General features: G+C 38.3%; 2 protein-coding genes across 13 annotated transcripts in view; one reads left to right on the forward strand and one right to left on the reverse strand.

The window, feature by feature from the left end:
- Positions 1-2,067, forward strand: part of znf410 (zinc finger protein 410) — a 12,198-nt gene extending 10,131 nt beyond the window's left edge. For 3 of the 11 annotated variants that reach the window (XM_073932265.1, XM_073932266.1, XM_009295041.4), the window contains 2 exons: positions 447-494; positions 1,822-2,067. In XM_073932265.1, the coding sequence (XP_073788366.1) occupies positions 447-494; positions 1,822-2,030 (257 nt within the window). In that variant the 3' untranslated portion in view covers positions 2,031-2,067. 11 annotated transcript variants of the gene reach the window in all.
- Positions 2,068-2,146: 79 nt separating this feature from the next.
- On the reverse strand, positions 2,147-23,587 carry entpd5b (ectonucleoside triphosphate diphosphohydrolase 5b). Of its 2 annotated transcripts, none has more exons than XM_002665820.7 (14): positions 23,019-23,587; positions 20,097-20,343; positions 18,738-18,817; positions 18,456-18,599; positions 14,285-14,360; positions 12,027-12,062; positions 11,322-11,410; positions 11,032-11,111; positions 10,882-10,943; positions 10,684-10,785; positions 7,805-7,948; positions 4,950-5,006; positions 4,114-4,229; positions 2,147-2,951 (listed from the first exon to the last, which is right to left on the reverse strand). In XM_002665820.7, exons 2-14 carry the CDS (start codon positions 20,341-20,343, stop codon positions 2,868-2,870), a joined length of 1,317 nt encoding a protein of 438 aa, XP_002665866.3. In that variant the 5' UTR covers positions 23,019-23,587; the 3' UTR covers positions 2,147-2,867. The 2 variants fall into 2 exon arrangements, with proteins under 2 accessions (XP_002665866.3, XP_068071823.1); XM_068215722.2 differs by lacking the exon at positions 23,019-23,587 and adding an exon at positions 20,475-21,057.
- Between the last annotated feature and the right edge of the window lie 1,657 nt (positions 23,588-25,244).

Consider the following 25,244-nt stretch of genomic DNA (forward strand, 5'->3'; position numbering starts at 1 on the left):
ACTCATAACAATTATGATACTCGTAACATTTATGATTCTCGTAACAATTATGATACTCGTAACATTTATGATTCTCGTAACAATTATGATACTCATAACATTTATGATACTCGTAACATTTATGATACTCGTAACATTTATGATACTCGTAACATTTATGATACTCGTAACAGTTATGATACTCGTAACAGTTGATACTCGTAAAAATGTTAATACTCAACATTAATGACCCTTGTAACATTTGACACTAAAAAATTTGAATATTCAACTTTTGATACTTGTAAAAATTTTAATACTCAACATTTATTATACTTACAACAATTATGATACTCGTAATAATTATGATACTCATAACAAATTACGATTGATTCATGTTCCATATGGATCACAACCCACAGTTCGGAACGCATGTGACCTGTGGATTAATAACGCTTTTGATTTTGTAGGTTACTCCAACATTGATAACAATGGCAGAGAGATCGCCACCTGCACATGTAGGAAAGCATTTAGTCCTCCCTTTAAAATATAATGACAGAAGATGTGGTGGTGGGACCTAAATGCTTTCGTAGGTTATTAATTAAAGGTGTTTTCTGTCTCTGTGTGTGTTCAGCCTGCATTAATGTGTTCAGTGTAAAGCTGCACGATTAAACATTAACAGATGGAGATCTCAAACCCCAGCAACATGAATGATCAATGATGATGATCTGCATATGTTTATTAATTCACATCTGTGTTTGAGTGAGAGATCCAGTTTTTACACTGCTTCAGTTCGTAACAAACAATTAAACAACACAGCAGCACTGGGGGAACAGTGTATAGTGCAGATATAAACACGCATGTTTATGGTCAAGATTAATAACACTGTTTAGTGGAATTCAGCGCCGGTGAATGTTGGAGCAATTACACTGTGCAGCCAACAGGTGGCGATAAACAATCATCAACATGACCTGTGATGAATCCTGAAGTTTAATGAGTGAACTGTTGAATCATTAATTGAGCATAAATATGATCTGCTGTAGGGATTATATATTCAGCATTATCAGCCACAGCAGCAAACATCAGTTTTACTAGCTGCTTCTCGATTTTTATTCACATCACAGGTTCTAAGTTCTGTTTGTTAATGCAAAGCAAATGACGTTTGTCTCCTTTTTTTCTGCAGAAATATGGTCTGATCCATTACAGCGCTACTCAACACTTTAAATACTCCTATTATCACACTCGTAACACTTAAACTGCAGATGTTTTTTTGTCAAAAATACATAACACGAGTAAAAACATTCGCATTTTATGCCAATAATTAAAATTAGAAATTTAGTACATTTTCTACTGTAGAAATGATCAGTAATATGATGCATTGCTAAGAACTTAATTTAGACAAATGTACAGCTCATTTTGTCAGTATATTTTAATCCTGTTCATATCTCAGCCAAACATTGTCCTCTCCTAATGAAACACATCTAGGAAAAGCTGATTTATCCTGCGTTATTGTAAAAACAACGACACCTATGACAGGACTTTGAGGTGACAAATGTCATTTAAGAGTAAATGTCTTTCTGAGTCAGGGGTGACCAACCCTGTTCCTGGAGATCTCCCTTCCTGCAGATTTCAGTTGCCACCCTTAACAAACACCTGCCTGTAATTATCAAGTGCTGTTCAGATCCTACTTAGTTGTTTCAGGTGTGTTTGATTAGGGCTGAACTCTCCAGGAAGGTAGATCTCCAGGAACAGGGTTGAGCACCCCTGTTCTAAGTGTTCCCAGTGCGCTGTGCTGTGAGTGACAGTGGGCGTGTCTATGTGTGTGTGTGTGTGTGTGATTGACAGCTGAAGCGCTCACTCAGAGCAGTCTGCTAGAGGAAGAGGGTGGAGTCAGTCTCCATCACTCCATATTAAGGACTCAGAGCTTCTGTCAGGACGGCACCTGTTCTCCGGCTGCACCTACAGACCCGCTTGCCGCTCTGGCTCCGCCCCATGAGCTCGTCTCCATGACGACAGGCCACACCTACAGTGATGATGTGGTCACTCTGCTGTAGCGGCGCACCTTGTAAATAAACTATTTTAGCAAAGCCACGGCTGATGTGTGGAGTTCATTCCTTCTCATCAAAACATTTCATCACCAGAATCAAAAATAAATGAAACTCAAACTGTGTAAACTGATTTAAGATGAAGCCCAGTGCAGCTTCAGTCAATAAAATGCTGTTTATTAAAAATAGTTTATTAACAACTGAAAGTAATTCCGACTGAATAGAGTAGGGGCGGGGTTTACTCTTCAGCTCCACTTTAACTCCGCAAACTTACAGTTGGAGGGGCGTGGCTAAGCATATTTCACCCAATCAGAATCATCAGCAGACAGGTTTCAATAATTTATTCATTTAAATATTCTGCGCAGTTAAACTGATTTAAAATCAATTTATTATATTATTATTATTATTAGGGGGGAGTCATTCACACACATGAATCGTTCACTTTAAGACATGATGTGTGCTGGTGAAATAAATATTGTACATTTGAGCTCAAGCTGACTGAGGCATGTTGAAAATAAAACACTCTTCCTCATCTGTTACACCCACCGCACTATTATGAGTTACTGCACCAAACTATGATTTAGTTGGTCAATGACAATGTAAAACTATAAATAATCAAGATCTTAATTAGCATTCATCAGGACTGTTAGACTAAACGTCATGTAAGTTGTCCTGATGTGCTCTGTGCTGTAATATCTTGTAATGTTTCCAAAAAAAATAAGAACTGTACATTTAATAAAGACTGAACTAGAAGAGTGAAAATGCAGTCTCAGCCATGGAGATCAGGCTGCTGTAAACACTGATGCTCAGGAGTGGAGTGGGATTTGATTGTGATTATTGATTGCTTCAGTGGATCCTGGACTTCTGGAAGTGGTCGATGGCAGCGCCTAAAGCCCAGCTGGTCTCCACATTCCTCACCTTCTTGGTTAACTGCGGGAAACACATGAGTGGTAACACCAGTTAACCATCAAAGTGTTATAATCAGTTAGACATGAGTGTTAACCAGTTAGACAAGAGAGTTAACCAGTTAGACGTGAGTGTTAACTAGTTAGACACGAGTGTTAACCAGTTAGACACGAGTGTTAACCAGTTAGACATGAGAGTTAACCAGTTAGACACGAGAGTTAACCAGTTAGACATGAGTGTTAACGAGTTAGACATGAGTGTTAACCAGTTAGACACGAGAGTTAACCAGTTAGACACGAGAGTTAACCAGTTAGACACGAGAGTTAACCAGTTAGACATGAGTGTTAACCAGTTAGACATGAGTGTTAACCAGTTAGACACGAGAGTTAACCAGTTAGACATGAGTGTTAACCAGTTAGACATGAGTGTTAACCAGTTAGACACGAGAGTTAACCAGTTAGACATGAGAGTTAACCAGTTAGACATGAGTGTTAACCAGTTAGACATGAGAGTTAACCAGTTAGACATGAGAGTTAACCAGTTAGACATGAGGGTTATAACCAGTTAGACATGAGGGTTATAACCAGACACGAGAGTTAACCAGTTAGACATAAGGGTTATAACCAGTTAGACATGAGAGTTAACCAGTTAGACATGAGTGTTAACCAGTTAGACATGAGGGTTATAACCAGTTAGACATGAGAGTTAACCAGTTAGACATAAGGGTTATAACCAGTTAGACATGAGTGTTGACACCAGTTAGAAATTAGTGTTAAACAGTTAGAAATGAGTATTAACTAGTTAGACAGGAGAGTTAACCAGTTAGGAGAGGTAACCAGTTAGACATGAGAGTTAACCAGTTAGACTTGAGTTAACCAGTTAGCATCAGTATTAACCAGTTAGGAGAGGTAACCAGTTAGACATGAGAATTAACCAGTTAGACTTGAGTTAACCAGTTAGCATCAGTGTTAACCAGTTAGACATGAGTGTTAACCAGTTAGCATTGGTATTAACCAGTTAGCATCACAGTGGTTATCAGCTAATCATGAGTTACCCAGTTAAAAATGAGAGTGTCAAACAGTTATTCATCAGAGTTAAGCAGTTAGCTGTGCGCATGTTAACTAGTTAGTCATGAGTGTTCCCTGGTTAGCCGTGAGTTTGTTAGCCGATTAGTGTGTTACTGTACCTGCAGGACGGTGCTCTCCTTGAAGCCGAAGCCGTCTTTCAGCAGGCAGGTGATGTAGGTCAGGTCCATACAGAGGAACTGGTTAAGCTGAGTGTGACGGGCCGGTCGGTTACACACTGAACACACACACACACACACATGAACAAGTGAAGTGAAATAGGTGTCAGCTAACAGGCTAAAATTTTGTGTGCTCATATGCTAATGCTCAGGTTATAACCTTTGACCCCTGATTAACACAAACTCTGAGTGTTGCGCCACAAAACCAAACTGCAGCACTGAGAGAAAACATGAAGTGTGAGAACGAAACATTGTGTAGTGCATAAAGATATGATATATTGTCCAGCAGGTGGTGCTAGAACAACCAAACTATGCAGCACCGACAGAAGATATCCAGTGTAGTGTAGTGTGTAGTGTAGTGCGTTCAGCCATTAATGATGCAGAATAATAATGAATCAATGTTAAAATCTGTCTGTGATCATGCGGGAACGATTACAGCGAGCACTTATTAAAGGCTGAGCGTGTGTCAGGGCAGACTGCTGAAAACACACTGTGATGGTTATAAACTGATATATAGTGCAGGCATTTTAGTGTTTCGCTCAGTGATTCAGGATCCTCTATGCTAGCAGCTAGCTGTCTAAAACACATTAAGTATGAAGTTTAGGACTGATGAGCAGTATTTTTGCGGTTTTCTGCTGAAGTTTTCGCCTTCAGATGTTTCGTGATTATGAGCTGTGCTTTACAGATCTGAGTAATGAATATAATCCTGACTGACATGAAAACAGGACAGGTCAGAGCAAAATGAGTAAAGCATGAGCCCAAATGAAGAAGAGCTTCACCCTGTCGAGCAGTTTTCCTGAAGTCTCGGACCTTCACGGCTCCTCCACGCTGCTCATCTGAAGAAAACACACTCCAGTCAACCACTGTGCTCTAATAGCTACATTTACACAAATATTCAGACACACAATGAGATTAAAGTCCTACATTCTGAGAAAAACATTACTGTGTTGAGGAAAACCTTCAAAACAAAGGATGAAAACGTTGAGAATAAACTCTTGAAATTCAATAATAAAGAAAAAAATACTAGTCAAATTTAAAGCATGACTAAATAAGGTGTTTCTGTGTGGAGTTTGCATGTTCTCCCTGCGTTCGCGTGGGTTTCCTCCGGGTGCTCTGGTTTTCCCCACAGTCCAAACACATGCGGTACAGGTGAATTGGGTAGGCTAAATTGTCTGTAGTGTATGAGTGTGTGTGTGAATGAGTGTTTAGGGATGTTTTCCAGTACTGGGTTGCAGCTGAAAGGGCATCTGCTGAGTAAAACATATACAGGAATAGTTGGCGATTCATTCTGTGGTGGCAAGCCCTGATAAATAATGGACTAAGCCGAAGGACAATGAATGATTGAATGAATGAAAGTGTTTGTTTTTTTTTTAAACAAAACAATTACGAACTAAAATGAATGTTGAGAATAAACTCATTACACTGAGAAAAATGTCTCTGGTTTGACAAAAAATAATTAATAAAAAATTTTAAGTCAATCAATTTAGAAAATAAAGAAAATAAATTTTCTATAAAAAAAAGGTAAATTCAAGAGAGGAAAAAGCTGAATATAATGTTGAGAATAAGCTGCTCATCTGAAGAAAACCCACTCCAGTCAACGGCCGTTTTCCAGAAAAATAATAACTCAAAAATAAAAACTCACAAATTAAAAAAAAAAAAATGGTGAAAATGTTTGGAATAAACTAATGAATTACAATAATAAAGTCTTTGTGTTTGGAGAAAAAAAAACTACAAAACATGAAGAAACTGAAAATGAAGTCTTCCAGAGTTCAGTCATTGTGCTTCCAGGAAATAATTGTTAGATTTCATTAAAAAATAAACTAAACAAAATGAATGTTGTGAATGAACTTATGAGATGGAAATAATGTGCAAATTAATTAGTTGAAAATAAATTAAATAGATTTATATAATTAAAATAATAATAGTTAAAATAAACTCAATATATTTTGATAAACTCATCGCTTTGAGTCATTTATTCTTCTGGCAGCTGGTAAAAAATAATAATAATAAAATGGTTAAAATTGGAGTCACATACAGTTGAAGAATATATTGATGCAGTGCACACTTCTTCATTAGGAAATTAATTATTTTTTTCTAATTTAGAGTAAATGGACTGAGTATATTTCACCAATATGCCTGAATTTTTCTTGAATTGTACCTTTTAAATGTAATATTATATGTCTAAGATTTGTAGCTCCCCATGTTTTACTGTTTATAGTTGATGTTGTTAAAGGGAATAAAGTACAAAGCATATGCAAGATCTGTAAGTCTCTTTCTGTATGAGAGATTATGTGAGTTACATATGTATATTGTTTTGAAAACTCAAAAAAAAAATCTCGATTTGAGAAAAAAATATTTATAGAATATAGAAAAAATATTTCAATTTGAAGAAAAAGAGACCAAATGAAATGTTGAGAATGATCACGTTTTGATGATAAAGTCATTGTTTTGAGAATAAGAAGACTAAATAACATCTTGAAAAGCTGTAAACGTCACTAAAGTCATTTGCTCTTGAGAAATAATGAATAATAAACTCATAAATGTTGAGAATAGAGTCATTACATTTTGAGGATCAGGTTAAACCCTAGCGATAATGTAGTAACATTTCAAGAAACAAGACAGAATAACAAACAAACACGAACAAAATCAGTGTTTGAAGAAAAAGGTCATTCAAGAGAAAAAAACGGCAAAAAAAATGTTAAGAATAAAGTTAATAAAGTTAAGAACAAAGTGGTATTTTAAGAGGAAAAGATAAGTAAAACATAATAAAATACATTTTACTAATAAAGAAAATTAAAAATGGAATATTTCAAGAATAAAATGACAAAAACTATATTGAAATTATAATTATTCACTTTTGATGAAGTCCTCATGTTTCATCATTTTTCAAATTTAAAACACTTATCATAAATAATATTGAGAGAATAAAATCAATAAATTCAATAACGTTTCAACAAAATAAGGTACAATTTCAGAGGAAAAGTGGCTGAATAAAATGTTCAGAATGACAGAGAATTTAGAAAGTTGTTTCAATAAAAATGGATGCATTTCAAGAAAAAAATATTAAATAAAATGCATTTTGCTAATAAAGTCGCGTTTCAAAAAATATTTATAATGTAAAGAAAAAATGGCTAAATAAAATGTTCAATTTCACTAATAAAGTCATGGGCTGTGTCAGAAGCCGCCTACTACTCAGTAGGTGCTGCATTTGAATTTAATCACACTACTCGGCCGTTAGAAAAGTGCATTCTATACAGTATGAATGTGAAAAGTATGAATGGAATTCGAATGTACTACATCCGCCATTTTGTCACCTATTTTGTGACCTAGCCGCATCAGTCGCGTTGCTTCACTTCCATTCATGAATTCTCTCGCGGGGCATTATGGGATAGCATAGCGTGCAATGAATGCGCACTTCAGAATCTCGCCAGAAGTAGTAAGTCATCCGGGTACTTCTCGCATACTGATTTCCCAATTCTATGAATTCAGACACACTACTCGGCTCACACACTGATTTTAGCGTACTATACAGTATGGAAGCATGCGGTTTCAGACGCAGCCGTTGTGTTAGATTTTATTTGAAATGTAAAGGATAAAGTGTTTGCTGTGTGCAGGAATATGAGTAAAGCTGTACCGATGAGTCCGGCCTCCACCGCGTGATCATAATAATAAGAGAAAGCGTAGAAGGAGGAGGAATCCCTGAGCTCCAGCGGCTGCTTGATGATGCCCTTCACCACCTTCACCAGCTCCTGATAGCACGCCTTATAGCCCCTCACACCTGCACACACACACACACACACACACACACACACACACACACACACACACACACACACACACACACACACACACACACACACACACACACACACACACACACACACACACACACACACACACACACACACACACACACACACACACACACACACACACACACACACACACACAATATTTAGTCTTGTTCAAATATTTCCGAAATATTTCTCTCATGGTGTTGAACAGATTGAGGAAATGTTCACAGTATGTCTGATAATATTTGTTCTTCTGGAGAAAGTCTTATTTGTTTTATTTCGGCTAGAATAAAAGCAGTTTTAAAGCCATTTTAAGCTCAATATTATTCACCCCTTCACCAAAACTGCAAAAATCAGTGCTCAATTTGCTGCACCTACAACAAACACGCAAGATACAACACCAACACCACACACACTCACCTCTTTTTCTCAGCTCTCTGAGTCTGAGGTGTCCAAACTTGTGCTATCTAGCCATGCAACCACCTGTCCACTCGATCCCATTCCCTCTCATCTCTTGCAAGCCATCTCTCCTGCAGTCATACCAACACTGACTCACATAATTAACACATCTCTTGACTCTGGTTTATTCCCCACTACATTTAAGCAGGCTAGGGTAACCCCACTGCTAAAGAAACCCAACCTGGACCATACGCTACTTGAAAACTACAGACCAGTATCCCTGCTTCCATTCATGGCCAAGATTCTGGAGAAAGTAGTGTTCAATCAAGTCCTGGACTTTCTTACTCAAAACAATCTCATGGACAACAAGCAATCCGGCTTTAAGAAAGGCCACTCAACTGAGACTGCCCTGCTCTCGGTCGTGGAGGATCTCAGACTGGCTAAAGCAGACTCTAAATCATCAGTCCTCATTTTGCTGGACTTGTCAGCTGCTTTTGACACTGTCAACCACCAGATCCTGCTATCTACGCTTGAGTCACTAGGCGTTGCGGGCACTGTTATACAATGGTTCAGATCTTACCTCTCTGACAGGTCATTCAGGGTGTCTTGGAGGGGAGAGGTGTCCAACCTACAGCATCTAAACACTGGGGTACCTCAAGGCTCTGTTCTTGGGCCACTTCTCTTCTCCATCTACACATCATCTCTAGGACCAGTCATCCAGAAACATGGATTCTCCTACCACTGCTATGCTGATGATACCCAGCTATACCTCTCTTTTCATCCTGATGATCCCTCGGTTCCAGCTCGTATCTCAGCCTGCCTGTTGGATATTTCACACTGGATGAAAGATCATCATCTTCAGCTGAACCTCGCAAAAACGGAAATGCTTGTAGTTTCTGCCAACCCGACTCTACACCATAACTTTTCAATCCAGATGGATGGGGCAACCATTACTGCATCCAAAATGGTGAAAAGCCTTGGAGTAACGATTGATGACCAACTAAACTTCTCTGACCACATTTCTAGAACTGCTCGATCGTGCAGATTTGCACTCTATAACATCAGAAAGATCCGACCCTTCTTATCTGAACATGCAGCTCAACTCCTTGTTCAAGCTCTTGTTCTCTCCAAACTGGATTACTGCAACTCTCTACTAGCTGGGCTTCCAGCTAACTCTATCAAGCCTCTTCAGCTGCTCCAGAATGCAGCAGCACGAGTTGTCTTCAATGAACCTAAAAGAGCACATGTCACTCCGCTGCTCATCCGTTTGCACTGGCTGCCAGTTGCTGCTCACATTAAATTCAAAGCTCTGATGTTTGCCTACAAAGCGACTTCTGGCTTTGCTCCTTCTTATCTGCTCTCACTTCTGCAGATGTATGTGCCTCCAGAAACTTGCGTTCTGTGAATGAACGTCGCCTCGTGGTTCCATCCCAAAGAGGGAAGAAATCACTTTCCCGAACTCTCGCGTTCAATCTGCCCAGTTGGTGAAATGAACTCCCTAACTGCATCAGAACAGCAGAGTCACTCGCTGTCTTCAAGAAACCACTAAAAACTCAACTATTTAGTCTCCACTTTCCTTCCTAATCTGCAATTGCCTCTCTGAATATCACACTGACTGTACAAAAAAATAAAAAATAAATAAATACAAAAATAAAAAAAACCAATACTACTAATACTTTCTTTCTTAGACTTTACAGACCTGAAACTTGCCTATAGCACTTATTCATTGTTGCTCTTAGTTGTGTAAATTGCTTCCTTGTCCTCATTTGTAAGTCGCTTTGGATAAAAGCGTCTGCTAAATGACTAAATGTAAATGCAATATTAGTGTTGGATTGTCTCCAGAACAAACCCCTGTTATACAATGACTTGCCTAATTACCCTAACTTTACCCTAATTACCCTAGTGAAGCCTTTACATGTGACTTTAAGCTGAACACTAGTGTCTTGAAGAATATCTAGTCTAATATTATGTGCAAAAATAAAGAGAAAATAAATCAGTTATTAGAGATGAGTTATTAACACTGTTATGATTAGAAATTTGCTGAACAAATCTGCTCTCTGTTAAACAGAAACTGAGGGAAATATACAGGAGAGTGAATAATTCTGTCTTCAGCTGTGTGTATATGCAGCACAAAAGTGAAACAGCATGAGACTGAACTTATTTTTTCAATAACTCGATCCTCAGAGTGCAGAGAACTGGGCTGAATGTTGATTATGATGATTTCTCAGACATGAGTGTGTGTGTGTGTTTTCTCAGTCATAAATATATGTGTGTGTTTTCTTAGACATGAGTGTGTGTGTGTTTGTGTTGAGTGTTTTACCGCTGATGTCGCCGCTGACGTGATACGAGACGCCACCGAAGCTGAACTCTGCTGTGTGTGATCTGGACAAACAAGAGCTGCGGAAGAGCTTTTTCTCCAGACCTGCCACACACACGCAGACACACAGGTGAACACACACACACACAAAAGTACATGCACAGATGAACACAAACACACACACAGACTCGTGTCTCGTACCGTCTGCATTCAGGGCCCCGAGGGCTGACAGTCGCGCAGCTTTAATGCCGTTTCCCAGATAACTGAAGAACACAAGAACAGCAGCACTACGGTAAACACACACGCTGCAGAATGGTCAGTGTAAGTGTGTGTGTGTGTGTGTGTGTTCACCTGTGTGTGTAGAGCTGATAGCTGCAGTTGAACATCTGGAATCTGCTGATGTAGTCGGGCGGAGCAGCTTCAATGGTTTTCTGTGAGAGTGAAACACACACAACACACACCTGAGGAGGATGGTGCCGGGAAATGACTACACAGTTCTTCAACAGTTTTAGGCAACGCTTGGTTGTGGCCAGGGTCTTACTATGAGGTTACAAATTAATCTAGGCCCTGGCATTGGTTTGCAGTTGCTTAGTGTTGTGAGTGGTTGCCGGGGTGTATCCATGCCGTTGCTGTTCTCTGACCTTTGACTTGGGCAGGAAGGTGATCTGTGTTGATCCTCCACCGAGGTCCAGGATTCCTACTGTCTTCTCTGTGTTTCGCTCCAGTCGACCTGAAAGCAGCATGTAAACACACACTGAAGATCCGGATCTGATAAACACTCGTGAACGCTTTGATGGTAATAACACTGCATCAGTATTGATCAGAGTTACTGTGTGATGCTCTCATCAACTCAGGCCAAATACTGTCTTCAACAACACCTTATGTGTTTATTTGTTTACATTCCTCAGTGCACTAATCCATTAAATGACTAATCGATTAATGTGGATTAAAATCAATGAATTAAAAACATGTTGAATAGCACAGACTGAGAAAAATAATACATATATATATATATATATATATATATATATATATATATATATATATATATATATATATATATATATATATATATATAATATATAATACATCAATGAATAACAAGTTCTTGCATGTTAATGACTTGAATTGCAGGGTTTGTATTTTTAAGTCCTGAAATTTAACAGCTGTTTATTTAAGCTGGGAATATTTTAACAAAAACTTTTTCATACTTATCAATTCAATAATTCATATTCAATTTCCAGATTTCACTTATATATGCTGCTGTGTTTACAAAAGATCAAGTTCACTTTTAAGCAGATTAAATTCGAGGTTACTGAGTGTGTTTTAGTAAACGCAGATCTCACCTGTCAGAAAGTTGACTGTGACCCAGGCCAAAATCCCTGTCAGAAACACCATCAATAACCCAGGGTTATTATAGTCCAGAATACAGCCTTTTCTGATGCTTAAATTAACATTTAACAAAGGTCAGTTCACTCATACTCATTATTTACTCTCCAAGTGGTTTTCAAACATTTATGAGTTTCTCCTGTGGAAGACAAAGGAAGATATTTTGAATTATGTTGAAAACAGGTATCCATTGACCTCCATCGTAGGAAAAACAAATGGAAGTCAATGATTAATTTCCAACATTCTTCAAAATATTTTCTTTTGTATTTAACAGAAGAAAGAATCTCATAAAGGTTTGGAAACAAGTTAAGGATGAGTAAATGATGACAGATTTATTTATTTATTTATTTATATATTTATATATATATATATATATATATATATATATATATATATATATATATATATATATATATATATATATAATACGGGCCACCTTATTAGGTACACCTGTCCGACTGCTCATTAACGCAAATTTTTAATCAGCCAATCAGGCAATCATGCATTTAGGCATGTAGACATGGTCAAGATGATCTGCTGCAGTTCAAAGCGAGCACCAGAATGGGGAGGAAAGGGGATTTAAGAGACTTTGAACATGGCATGGTTGTTGCTGCCAGACGGGGCTGCTCTGAGTATTTCAGAAACTGCTCATGTACTGGGATTTTCACGCACAACCTTCTCAAGGGTTTACAGAACAATCTGCAGCAACTGTGTGACGCTATCATGTCAATATGGAGCAAAATCTCTGAGGAATATTTCCAGTATCTTGTTGAATCTGTGCCATGAAGGATTAAGGCAGTTCTGAAGGCAAAAGTGGGTCCGATCCGGGACAAGTAAGGTGTACCTAATAAAGTGGCCGGCGAGTGTATGCACACGCATGTGAAAATAAAATTTTTATTAAAATGAAACATAAATAAAAAAAACTATACAGACACATTAAAAATAAGTACAAATACAATTATTATAAAATATTTTAAAATAAAAGAAAAGAAAAAACAAACTAGTCTCTTAATGAGTATAAATAACACTGGAGTAAACACAATTCTAATTGTGTGCAGGAAATAATGATCGTTTATGAATAGTCTTTACTAATGTAAAACATGAATGTAGAGTTGATTTTAATGAACTTATTTTGTAAAATAACTCTCAAAGCGCTTTACAAACAAGCAACACAACAGAGAAAAACACACATGAATAACCCAATAAAACAATCAAAAAAACACAAATTAATTAAACAAATAGATTTCAACATCTAAAACTGTAAGAGCATGTAAAATGAGTCCAGATAAAGGCAATGCTAACAGAAAACCGTTTATATGATGATTATGTGATCCGCTGTGTGCGTCAGAAAACATGATGATAACAATAATTATGATAATAATGTGTGTGTGCATAACGTCTGCTAAACGAACCGCAGACAGGTTACCTACACAAACTAGCAGCGTCTGAGCTCTTAATGTACTGTTATTAACTACATTTACACACTGTAAAAACTGCTGGTTTTTAAGTTTTGAATCAAACATTAAATGGAAGACATTTCATTAAAAAAATAAAGTTATATTTTTTTCTTTAAAAAAATCTTTTAAAATTCATATTTAATGTAATGTATTGCTTGTTGTTTCTTTGTAATTATTTTTACATTTGTAAGCAAAACAATTTTTTAACACTTTAATTATTTTTTATTATATTATTATTTTTTTTATTTTATTATTGCTGCATTCTTTAAATAATTTCCATTTATTTGCAAAAATATTTTATATTTCAGAAGAAAACGCTTTATTAGATTTCAGTGAAAAGTGAGAGTTTTGGACATGCAGGATAGTGATAATAATAAGCATGTTTATTTGTTACATCTGTTTGAGTTTCTTATAAGCTTGTTTTTGCTCTAAATAAACTGTGTAAAACTGAAACCGTCGCTCTTAGAGTTTAGATCTTTTTTACCAGATGGAGATTGAGTTGAAGCATCTAGCAATGAGCCTATTTAAGCTGCGTTTCCTAAAGGGACTATTCAAAAATACATATTTTGTCTTTATTTACACTTTTCACAATGAAAATATAATAATAATCCCAAAAGTGCAACGAAGACTATATTAACTTATTTACCTGTTAAAGTCATTACAATGCGAGTATATTCATATTAAGAATGTGCTTACAGTCACACAAAACATTGTCATTTTTCTTTTATAATTGATTTGGACATCTCGTGTGGACAAACCTTCACTGGTGCCGTTCATGATCCTGACGCTGTCTGGAGGAACGTAAAACGGAGACTCATCAAAGACGTCCTGGACCTGCAGACATAAACATTATGTTAAACACTTACTATCATTTAGTGTGTGTGTCACTGACCTCTGGTCAACTTTGTTACATCCGTTTTAAAAAGGCAGAACAATCTGTAAAGCACTGATAGAAAAATCTGAAAGAAAAAAGGTTTTAGACACGCCGTGTGAAGTCTGTTTATAGGTTAGCATCTGGAGCTAAACCACAACATGATGGAAATGTCAACTCTGTTACGCCAACTCTGTTACTGTCAACTCTGTTACTCATCAACTGTTATCGTCAACTCTGTTACCGTCATCTCGGTTACCGTCAACTGTAATCGTCAACTCTGTTATCTCTGTTATAACTGTTATCGTCATCTCGGTTACCGTCAACTGTAATCGTCAACTCTGTTATCTCTGTTATAACTGTTATCGTCAACTCTGTTATCTCTGTTATAACTGTTATCGTCAACTCTGTTATGCCAACCCTGTTATCGTCCACTCTGTTATCATCCACTCTGTTATCAACAACTGTAATCGTCAACTCTGTTACGCCAACTCTGTTATCCGTCATCTCTGTTATCCGTCAACTCTGTTATCGTCCACTCTGTTATTGTCAACTCTGTTATCATCAACTGTAATTGTCAACTCTGTTATTATCCATTGTTATCATCAACTCTGTTATCGTTAACTCTGTTACTGTCAACTATGCCATAGGTAGTTGGTAGATAATTGTAAAGCCTGCCGCCACAGCTGGAAAAACCCCTAGAGGAAACACTGAACTCTGTTACTCGTCAACTCTCTTACTGGCAATTCTGTTACTGTCAACTCCGTTACTCGTCAACTGTAATCGTCAACACTGTTACTGTCAACTGTTATCGTCAACTCTGTTATCGTCAACTCTGTTACTCGACAACTCTGTCAACGTCAACTGTTATTGCCAACTGTATTACTCGTCAACTGTTACTTGTTGACTGTTATCTTCAACTCTGTTATCGTTAACTCTGTTTCTCGTCAACAGTCAACTCTGTTACTCGTCATCTCTGTTACCGTCAACTCTGTTATCAGTCAACTCTGGTATTGTTCATTGTCATCATCAACTCTGTTATCGTCAACTCTGTTATCGTCAACTCTGTTATCCGTCAACTCTGTTATCGTCAACTCTGTTATCCGTCAACTTTGTTATCCGTCAACTTTGTTATCCGTCAACTCTGTTATCGTCAACTCTGTTATCCGTCAACTTTGTTATCCGTCAACTTTGTTATCCGTCAACTCTGTTATCGTCAACTCTGTTATCGTCAACTCTGTTATCGTCAACTCTGTTATCGTCAACTCTGTTATCGTCAACTCTGTTATCGTCAACTCTGTTATCGTCAACTCTGTTATCCGTCAACTCTGGTATTGTTCATTGTCATCATCAACTCTGTTATCGTCAACTCTGTTCGTCAACTCTGTTATCGTCAACTCTGGTATTGTTCATTGTCATCATCAACTCTGTTATCGTCAACTCTGTTCGTCAACTCTGTTATCGTCAACTCTGTTTTGTTCATTGTCATCATCAACTCTGTTATCGTCAACTCTGTTATCCGTCATCTCTGTTATCCGTCAACTCTGTTATCGTCCACTCTGTTATTGTCAACTCTGTTATCATCAACTGTAATTGTCAACTCTGTTATTATCCATTGTTATCATCAACTCTGTTATCGTTAACTCTGTTACTGTCAACTATGCCATAGGTAGTTGGTAGATAATTGTAAAGCCTGCCGCCACAGCTGGAAAAACCCCTAGAGGAAACACTGAACTCTGTTACTCGTCAACTCTCTTACTGGCAATTCTGTTACTGTCAACTCCGTTACTCGTCAACTGTAATCGTCAACACTGTTACTGTCAACTGTTATCGTCAACTCTGTTATCGTCAACTCTGTTACTCGACAACTCTGTCAACGTCAACTGTTATTGCCAACTGTATTACTCGTCAACTGTTACTTGTTGACTGTTATCTTCAACTCTGTTATCGTTAACTCTGTTTCTCGTCAACAGTCAACTCTGTTACTCGTCATCTCTGTTACCGTCAACTCTGTTATCAGTCAACTCTGGTATTGTTCATTGTCATCATCAACTCTGTTATCGTCAACTCTGTTATCGTCAACTCTGTTATCCGTCAACTCTGTTATCGTCAACTCTGTTATCCGTCAACTTTGTTATCCGTCAACTTTGTTATCCGTCAACTCTGTTATCCGTCAACTCTGTTATCGTCAACTCTGTTATCCGTCAACTTTGTTATCCGTCAACTTTGTTATCCGTCAACTCTGTTATCGTCAACTCTGTTATCGTCAACTCTGTTATCGTCAACTCTGTTATCGTCAACTCTGTTATCGTCAACTCTGGTATTGTTCATTGTCATCATCAACTCTGTTATCGTCAACTCTGTTATCGTCAACTCTGTTATCCGTCAACTCTGTTATCCGTCAACTCTGTTATCCGTCAACTCTGGTATTGTTCATTGTCATCATCAACTCTGTTATCGTCACATCTGTTCGTCAACTCTGTTATCGTCAACTCTGGTATTGTTCATTGTCATCATCAACTCTGTTATCGTCAACTCTGTTATCGTCAACTCTGTTATCGTCAACTCTGTTATCGTCAACTCTGTTATCCGTCAACTCCGTTATCTGTCAACTCTGTTATCCGTCAACTCTGTTATCGTCAACTCTGTTATCGTCAACTCTGTTATCGTCAACTCTGGTATTGTTCATTGTCATCATCAACTCTGTTATCGTCAACTCTGTTCGTCAACTCTGTTATCGTCAACTCTGTTTTGTTCATTGTTATCATCAACTCTGTTATCGTCAACTCTGTTATTGTCAACTCTGTTATCGTCAACTCTGTTATCGTCAACTCTGGTATTGTTCATTGTCATCATCAACTCTGTTATCGTCAACTCTGTTCGTCAACTCTGTTATCGTCAACTCTGTTTTGTTCATTGTCATCATCAACTCTGTTATCGTCAACTCTGTTATCGTCAACTCTGTTATCCGTCAACTCTGTTATCCGTCAACTCTGTTATCCGTCAACTCTGGTATTGTTCATTGTCATCATCAACTCTGTTATCGTCACATCTGTTCGTCAACTCTGTTATCGTCAACTCTGGTATTGTTCATTGTCATCATCAACTCTGTTATCGTCAACTCTATTATCGTCAACTCTGTTATCGTCAACTCTGTTATCGTCAACTCTGTTATCCGTCAACTCTGTTATCCGTCAACTCTGTTATCCGTCAACTCTGTTATCCGTCAACTCTGTTATCGTCAACTCTGTTATCGTCAACTCTGGTATTGTTCATTGTCATCATCAACTCTGTTATCGTCAACTCTGTTCGTCAACTCTGTTATCGTCAACTCTGGTATTGTCAACTCTGTTATCGTCCACTCTATTATCGTCAACTCTGTTTTGTTCATTGTTATCATCAACTCTGTTATCGTCAACTCTGTTATTGTCAACTCTGTTATCGTCCACTCTATTATCGTCAACTCTGTTTTGTTCATTGTTATCATCAACTCTGTTATCGTCAACTATGCCATAGGTAGTAGGTAGATCAAGGCCTGCCGCCACAGCTGGAAAAACCCCTAGAGGAAACACTGAACTCTGTTACTGTCAACTCCATTACTCGTCAACTGTTCTCGTCAACACTGTTACCGTCAACTGTTATCGTCAATTCCGTTACCGTCAACTCTGTTACTGTACCCTCTGTTACTGTCAACTCCATTACTCGTCAACACTGTTACCGTCAACTGTTATCGTCAACTCTGTTATTGTCAACTCTGTTATTGTCAACTCTGTTATTGTCAACTCTGTTATTGTCAACTCTATTACTCATCAACTCTGTTACTTGTCGACTCTGTTATCATCGACTCTGTTATTGTCAACTCTGTTATCGTTAACTCTGTTACTCGTCATCTTTGATATCGGTCAACTCTGTTATCGTCAACTCTTTTATCGTCAACTCTGTTATCGTCAACTCTGTTATCGTCAACTCTGTTATCGTCAACTCTGTTATCCGTCAACTGTTATTGATCTCATTTGTTGCGTATCACTGCAGTTTAAGCAAAGTAACACCAGCTGTACCTCCTCCAGCAGTGCATGGGCTTTAGCGGCGGGCAGCAGTCTGAGTCCAGCGGTGGCTCTGAACACCAGCGGCGTCCGCTTCCACTCCAGTGGAGGAACTGTCTTCTTAGCCACTCGCAGCAGCTGACGCACTGTATGACCCGCCTGCACACACACATCAGCACATGAATGACACAAACACACACACAAGCACATGAGTGACACGCACACATCAGCGTATGATTGACACACACACATCAGAACACACACATGCACATGCACACACAGGCTCATCATACTCACAATCTCAGGCATGTCTGCATATGCGGAGAGTCCGGGCTTCATGGAGTGGAACATTTCATTGTCCAGTACTGGCAGTCCATCTGAAGCAGAAACACACAAGCACACTGCAGTGTTTATTCACATCAGCACCACTACACACACACACACACACACCAATGATGAAGCATCTGAAATTGAATGCAAGTTCACAACAATACTTTAACGAACATAACTTAGAACCTTTAATTTCAATACAATAAAATAAAGAAATAACCAGCGGAATAAAACAAATTTACTATTGAATACTGTGAAAAACAATCTTCGCCAGCGTTGCTGATAAAGCTAAATGTCTAAATTTAACATTATAATCTAGCACAACACATTTTACTCTCATTTTTAATTAATGATTCAATAATTCACTCATTAAAACTTGTTCAAAATCCTTCATTACTAGATGAAGGAGAAGAATTAATCAGTGACACATTTTTGCTGGTAGTTTGTCGACCCCTGTTGGTTAATCAATGTAATTGCTACAACTAAAACTCATTTTGAGCGTTATGTAGCATTAGACTGATGATAATCTTTATCATAAACTTCCGTATTTACAAGCCCAAATCAGAAAAAGCTTGCGACAGCATGGAAAACACAAATAAAAAGAAAGCAGTGATTTATAAACTGACTTGTATTTCACTGCAGACAACAAGCACACACAATATTTGATGCTTTGTCCGGTCAACTTCACTTCATGTGTGAATCTCCATCCTCTCCTGCCATTCAGAGCTCAACACACTCCAGAAACAGAGACAGCAGCAGGTGAACTGCTGAATAATGATGTGATGTCCACAGGTGATTAGGATCTGGTCATCAAGAAAGCTCTAGTCCTTTAGCAGCAGAGATGGGCCGAGGATCACCAACAAATACGAGAGAAAATGACTGAGATGTTCAAACACAATGTTCCTCAAAGAGAGAGGTGAAGACATGTGGATATTTCACCTTCAACAGTGCAGAACATCATTAAAGACTGAAGGAATCTGGAGGAGTTTCAGTGTGTAAAGGACACGAGCGCAAGCCTAAGCTGAACAACCGTGACCTCCGACCCCTCAGGGGGCGCTGCATCAAGAGTCCTCATTCATCTATAAGCCAGATCAGCACATGGGCTCAGCGGTAAACCTTTGTCAAGCACCACAATACAGAGTCACATCCACAAACGCCAGTTAAAACTGCACTGTGCCAAAAGGAAGCCCTATGTTAACAGTGTCCAAGAGCGCCGTCCACTTCTCTGGGCTCGGAGGCATCTGGGATGGAGCATCACACAGTGGATATGTGTACTGTGCTCAGATGAATCAGGTGTGATGTGTTTGTGTGTGTGTATTTTCTAACCTGGCTCTCTCTGGATGAAGGTGTAGACGTGGATGCGTGTGCCGGTGCTGCCAGCGTCAAACATGATGCCGTAGAAGATCTGAGTGGAGTTTGCAGGACGGCTGAGAGATGGCAGAGTGTGTCCAAAACGCACCGAGAAATCAGCAGCAGCAGAAGAAGAAGGAGGAGAAGAAGAAGAAGCAGACGAGGACAGCAGGAGGAGAGTCCAGACGGGCAGCAGCCAGAACATCATCATCTTCATCACCATCTGCAGACAAAGAACAGGAGCCAGTCACACCGAGGAGCTTATATAGCACACACACTCCAGCAATCAGCACAATCCAGCAATCATCAGATCACCAGCACACACACACACACTTAAACACACATACCACAAACCTGTCCTAAATCCGCCAGAGCTGCAGACAGAGGTGCAGGATACAACAGGTTCATGAACCATCAGCAGCTGATGTAGATCACACACACACACGTTACCATACACAGACCACAACCACATTAACACATACACAAACACATACCACACAAACACACCACACACACCCACACACATTAACATACACACACATATTAACACACATCCCACACACACATTACCTACACCCAATTAGACACACCCATGCACTCTCTCCTACACACACACTCACAGATCACACACAGTAACATACACACATGCACATTAACACAATGGACCACACACATTAACATATATACACTCACACACCGCAGGTATGTTTTTGTGAATTGTGGGGACATTCCATAGGTTTCTGTTGTTTTATGCTGTACAGTGTATTATCCATAGGGATGCAACAATTACAGATTTTGGTTGTGCGATTATAGTCTGAGGAATAATCACGGTTACCACGATTTTTATGCATTGCTAGTTTAGAAAATCACATGAAAACTGCTTATATTTTAAGTGTGATTTATTACTGCTTCGTAACCAAATAATACGACACAAAACAAACAATAGTCCAATTCACTTCGGACTTAAATTTTTTTTTTTTTAAGTTTTGGCATTTAAACATAAGTTATAATCTTACACTGAAAATAAATGTCAATGAATAAAAAAAATTATGTAAATCAATAAATAAATAAATAAAAATAAATGTAAAATAAATAAAAATAAATTAACTTTAAATAAATAAAATAAATTACAATAAATAAAATTTAAATAAATGAATATAAATTTTAATAAATTTAAATAAACTAGAAAACTAAATGTAAATAAATAAAAAAAATGACAATATATAAATAGTTTTTAAAGAAATTAATTTAAAATAAATAAATATATTTTTTAAATAAATAATAATAATAAATAAATAAAATACATAAATAAAATAAATAACTAAAATTAAAAATCTATAAATAAATGAATAAATAAATACATAGTATTTGTTTAATGTAAATCTAAGTTACATTACAAATGTTTTCAACTTTTGATCAACTATTTAACATAATTGTTTGGTATTTTTCATTTTGCATTTTTCATTTTGTATTGTTCTTCTCAGTGTAGGGCGCTCGCGGGATTCTTTCAACTAGTATGTGCGTCTAGAAAGCACGAGTCCGTCGTTCCATATATGCAAGCAATGCGCCTCCATTGGAAATAACGAACTTGCACGTGCAAAAGACGCGATATGTGACGGGCCCTTAGTTAATAGCCTCAGCCACAGTTAATCCAGTGTGCATGGTGTACAGAACAAGCTCAGAACTTCAAACTAGCACTCAGTTGGCATCACTTTAAGTTGCAGCAGTTTTGTTCCATGCAGAAACACAGTGTTGAGAAGCTTCATGATTAATTAACTGTGACGAATTATAGTGTGGTTAAAAGTGAAATCGGTTAATGATTGCATCCCTAATTATACACACATATTTCTCTCGCACAACCCAACACTAAACAGTGTGCAGATTTATTTGATGAAAAAAAAACTCATATCAGCAACGTCCTCATAATTCACCCTATAATAACACCTGTGTCATACCTATGACATTACACACACACCTGTACTCATACATCACACACACACTAGAGCTGTGCAATAGGATAGTGCATATCATTCATTCGTTTTCTTTTCGGCTTAGTCCCTTTATTAATCAGGGGTCGCCACAGCAGAATGAACCGCCAACTTATCCAGCATATGTTCTACGCAGCGGATGCCCTTCCAGCTGCAACCCATCACTGGGAAACACTCATACACACTCATTCGCACACATACACTACGGACAATTTAGCCTACCCAATTCCCCTGTACTGCATGTGTTTGGACTGTGGGGGAAACAGGAGCACCCGGAGGAAACCCACGTCAACATGGGGAGAACATGCAAACTCCACATAGAAACACCAACTAACCCTGCATTTGTCATGACGAACCACGTGGAGTCTGATCTTTTCGATTCAGATGTGTGCCACCTTCATATGTGCTATTAAATCAGACACAGATCTGATGCTCTGCAACATAACTAGCACACAGGTTGATAATGTGTCCCAAAAAGTGAAGGTTGTTTAGGGCTGTGCGATCTGGGGAAAATATCTAATTGCGATTTTTTTTGAGATATCGCAATTTCGATTTGATTTGCGATTTATTTTGTAGTCAAGCTTCAGCTCAATAATCTGTACCGTAGCTTCCTACTGATAAATGAATGTTAGTTAAATAAAAATGAAAAGGGAAAATCCCTTATTTTCACATCCCAATGTTGACAGAGGCGGTTCATTCCGCTGTGGCGACCCCAGATTAATAAAGGGACTAAGCTGAAAAGAAAATGAATGAATGAATGAATGAATGTTGACAGGTATGGCTCTAACACACACACACACACACACACAGAGAGAGAGAGAGAGAGAGAGAGAGAGAGAGAGAGAGAGAGAGAGAGAGAGAGAGAGAGAGAGAGAGAGAGAGAGAGAGAGAGAGAGAGAGAGACACTCGCCTCAGCTCGGTGTGGTGTTCTCCGTCAGCAGGGTTGGTGTGGCAGCAGCTGCTGGGCTCCAGATGCCGATGATCATGTTGATTTTGACCGCAGCAGAATCAGCACTCGCGGCTTTGCTGAACTCTCACATTCTGCGTGTTTCTGTCGGTAAACAGCGCTGATCTCACACTTTATTCTGCGTGTTTCTGTCGGTAAACAGCGCTGATCTCACACTTTATTCTGCGTGTTTCTGTCGGTAAACGGCGCTGATCTCACACTTTATTCTGCGTGTTTCTGTCGGTAAACGGCGCTGATCTCACACTATTCTCCACGGCGGTTTAGTCTTATTATAGTTGTTTATGTGCTGCTAACAACACCTCGCTAACTCGCTAAACTCACTCGCAAACTTTCCTGCGTCAATTAAAACACCACAAAACTCGATCAGACTGTTGACACACAGGTCAGCTTTTGAATCCTGAAGGTCAGCGCCGTGTTTCTGAGGAGATTTAACGCATTTATTGACGGTTTATCTTATCATTTCACGGCGCCGGTGTTTGACTGAAGCAAGTTAACAGCTCCGGCTGAACTCCACTTGATTGACAGCAGCAGGTGGTGACGCAATGCCGTGTGGGCGTGTCCAGAGGTAAAGCGCGCAAAACCAGAATCAAAACACGTCAATATGATAACATTACTGAAATCAACATGGCACACAGTACGAGGTGTAGTGTTTACAGACGTTTTGTCTTAGTTCTAGTATTTATATATAAAAGCATCTTTTAGTCAGGCAAAAAATGTAGTCTTGTTTTACAGAATTTTATCAAAATGAACAGGCTTCGTGACTTTACCAAGACTTTCAAAGTTTCATGTCATGTCTACATATACATGTTAAACAATAAGAAAATCAGTGTACGTTTAATTTTTATAGCATATTGTAAAACATGCGACAATCTATTAAGTTTACATTGATTTTTAAATGGGTGGCACGGTGGCTCAGTGGTTATCACTGTGGCCTCACAGCAAGAAGGTCTCTGGTTTGAGTCTCGGCTGGGTCAGTTGGTGTTTCTGTGTGGAGTTTGCATGTTCTCCCTGTGTTGGCATGGGTTTCCTCCGGGTGCTCCGGTTTCCCCCACAGTCCAAACAAATGCGCTATAGGGGAACTGATCAACTACACTGGCCGTAGTGTATGAGTGTGTGTGTGTGTGTGTGTGTGTGAGTGAGAGTTATTTGAGTGAGATGAGTGAGATTATTTGACTGCAAAAGAAACTTACTTTAATTTCTGTCAAACAGAAAATAGTTAAAGACAACTAACACACATTTTGAACACATCAAACATCTTGAGCATCCTTTAACACACAAAAATTACAATGATGATGTAAATGACTGAAAATAGAACAAAGTGCACTAATGACATGTGAAACACGACAAATAGTTCATCACATTATTAATAAAAATCTATTTAATCATCAGTAAACACTGCATACAGGTTAAATAGGTACTGTAAGCATCTATATTTACCCAATATTAGCATTTAAATATATATTCAAGTAAACAGATATTTGTTTACATTTCCATGACTTTCCCAAAACCTTGTGGGTTTATCTGTTTTCCCAAAATATATTCCATGATTGTACAAACCCTGAATTAAGTTTTCCTTTAAAATAAGCAAAGGAATTGGCCAGTGGTGTAAGAAAAATAAAGTTATTTCAAACCAAAAACAAGATGATTTCACTTCCCCCATTGGCAGATTATTTTACTTGTTTTAATTAAAAACTCACCATCTTTGACTAAGTATTGTTGAGAGCAAGACAGTATTTTTTGCTTGTACTCTTTGAATTTTTATATATTTGGTCTAGAAGCAAAATGCAAACTTCTTTGCAGTGTTGTCACTAAGGTGGCCCCTCCCTAAAGGGATAACACACACAGCTTTCTGCCGCTACCTGCCGAGTGAATATAAGTTTCCGGGAAATGTGGAGGGTTTTTTCTCTCATTCGCCGTGCGGTAGCAACACTGCATGAAAAATACACGTTTCCAGCAATTCCTCAAATCAAATATCTCATTTGTCACGAGGGGCATGAATGAAATTGCTGAATGAAAGAGCCAAACTGCAGTTAAAGTCCAACATTTAATCATTTGCCAAATGACTCGATTACTGATGTCCATGTAAACACAGTCACTGTCTTTCTCCCAAACCGACTCTCCCATTTTTGTGCAAATTTTTACAGACCATCCCTCTTTTGCTCCTCCGAC

The sequence above is a fragment of the Danio rerio genome, chromosome 20, assembly GCF_049306965.1.
Source record: "Danio rerio strain Tuebingen ecotype United States chromosome 20, GRCz12tu, whole genome shotgun sequence".
NCBI lineage: Eukaryota > Metazoa > Chordata > Actinopteri > Cypriniformes > Danionidae > Danio > Danio rerio.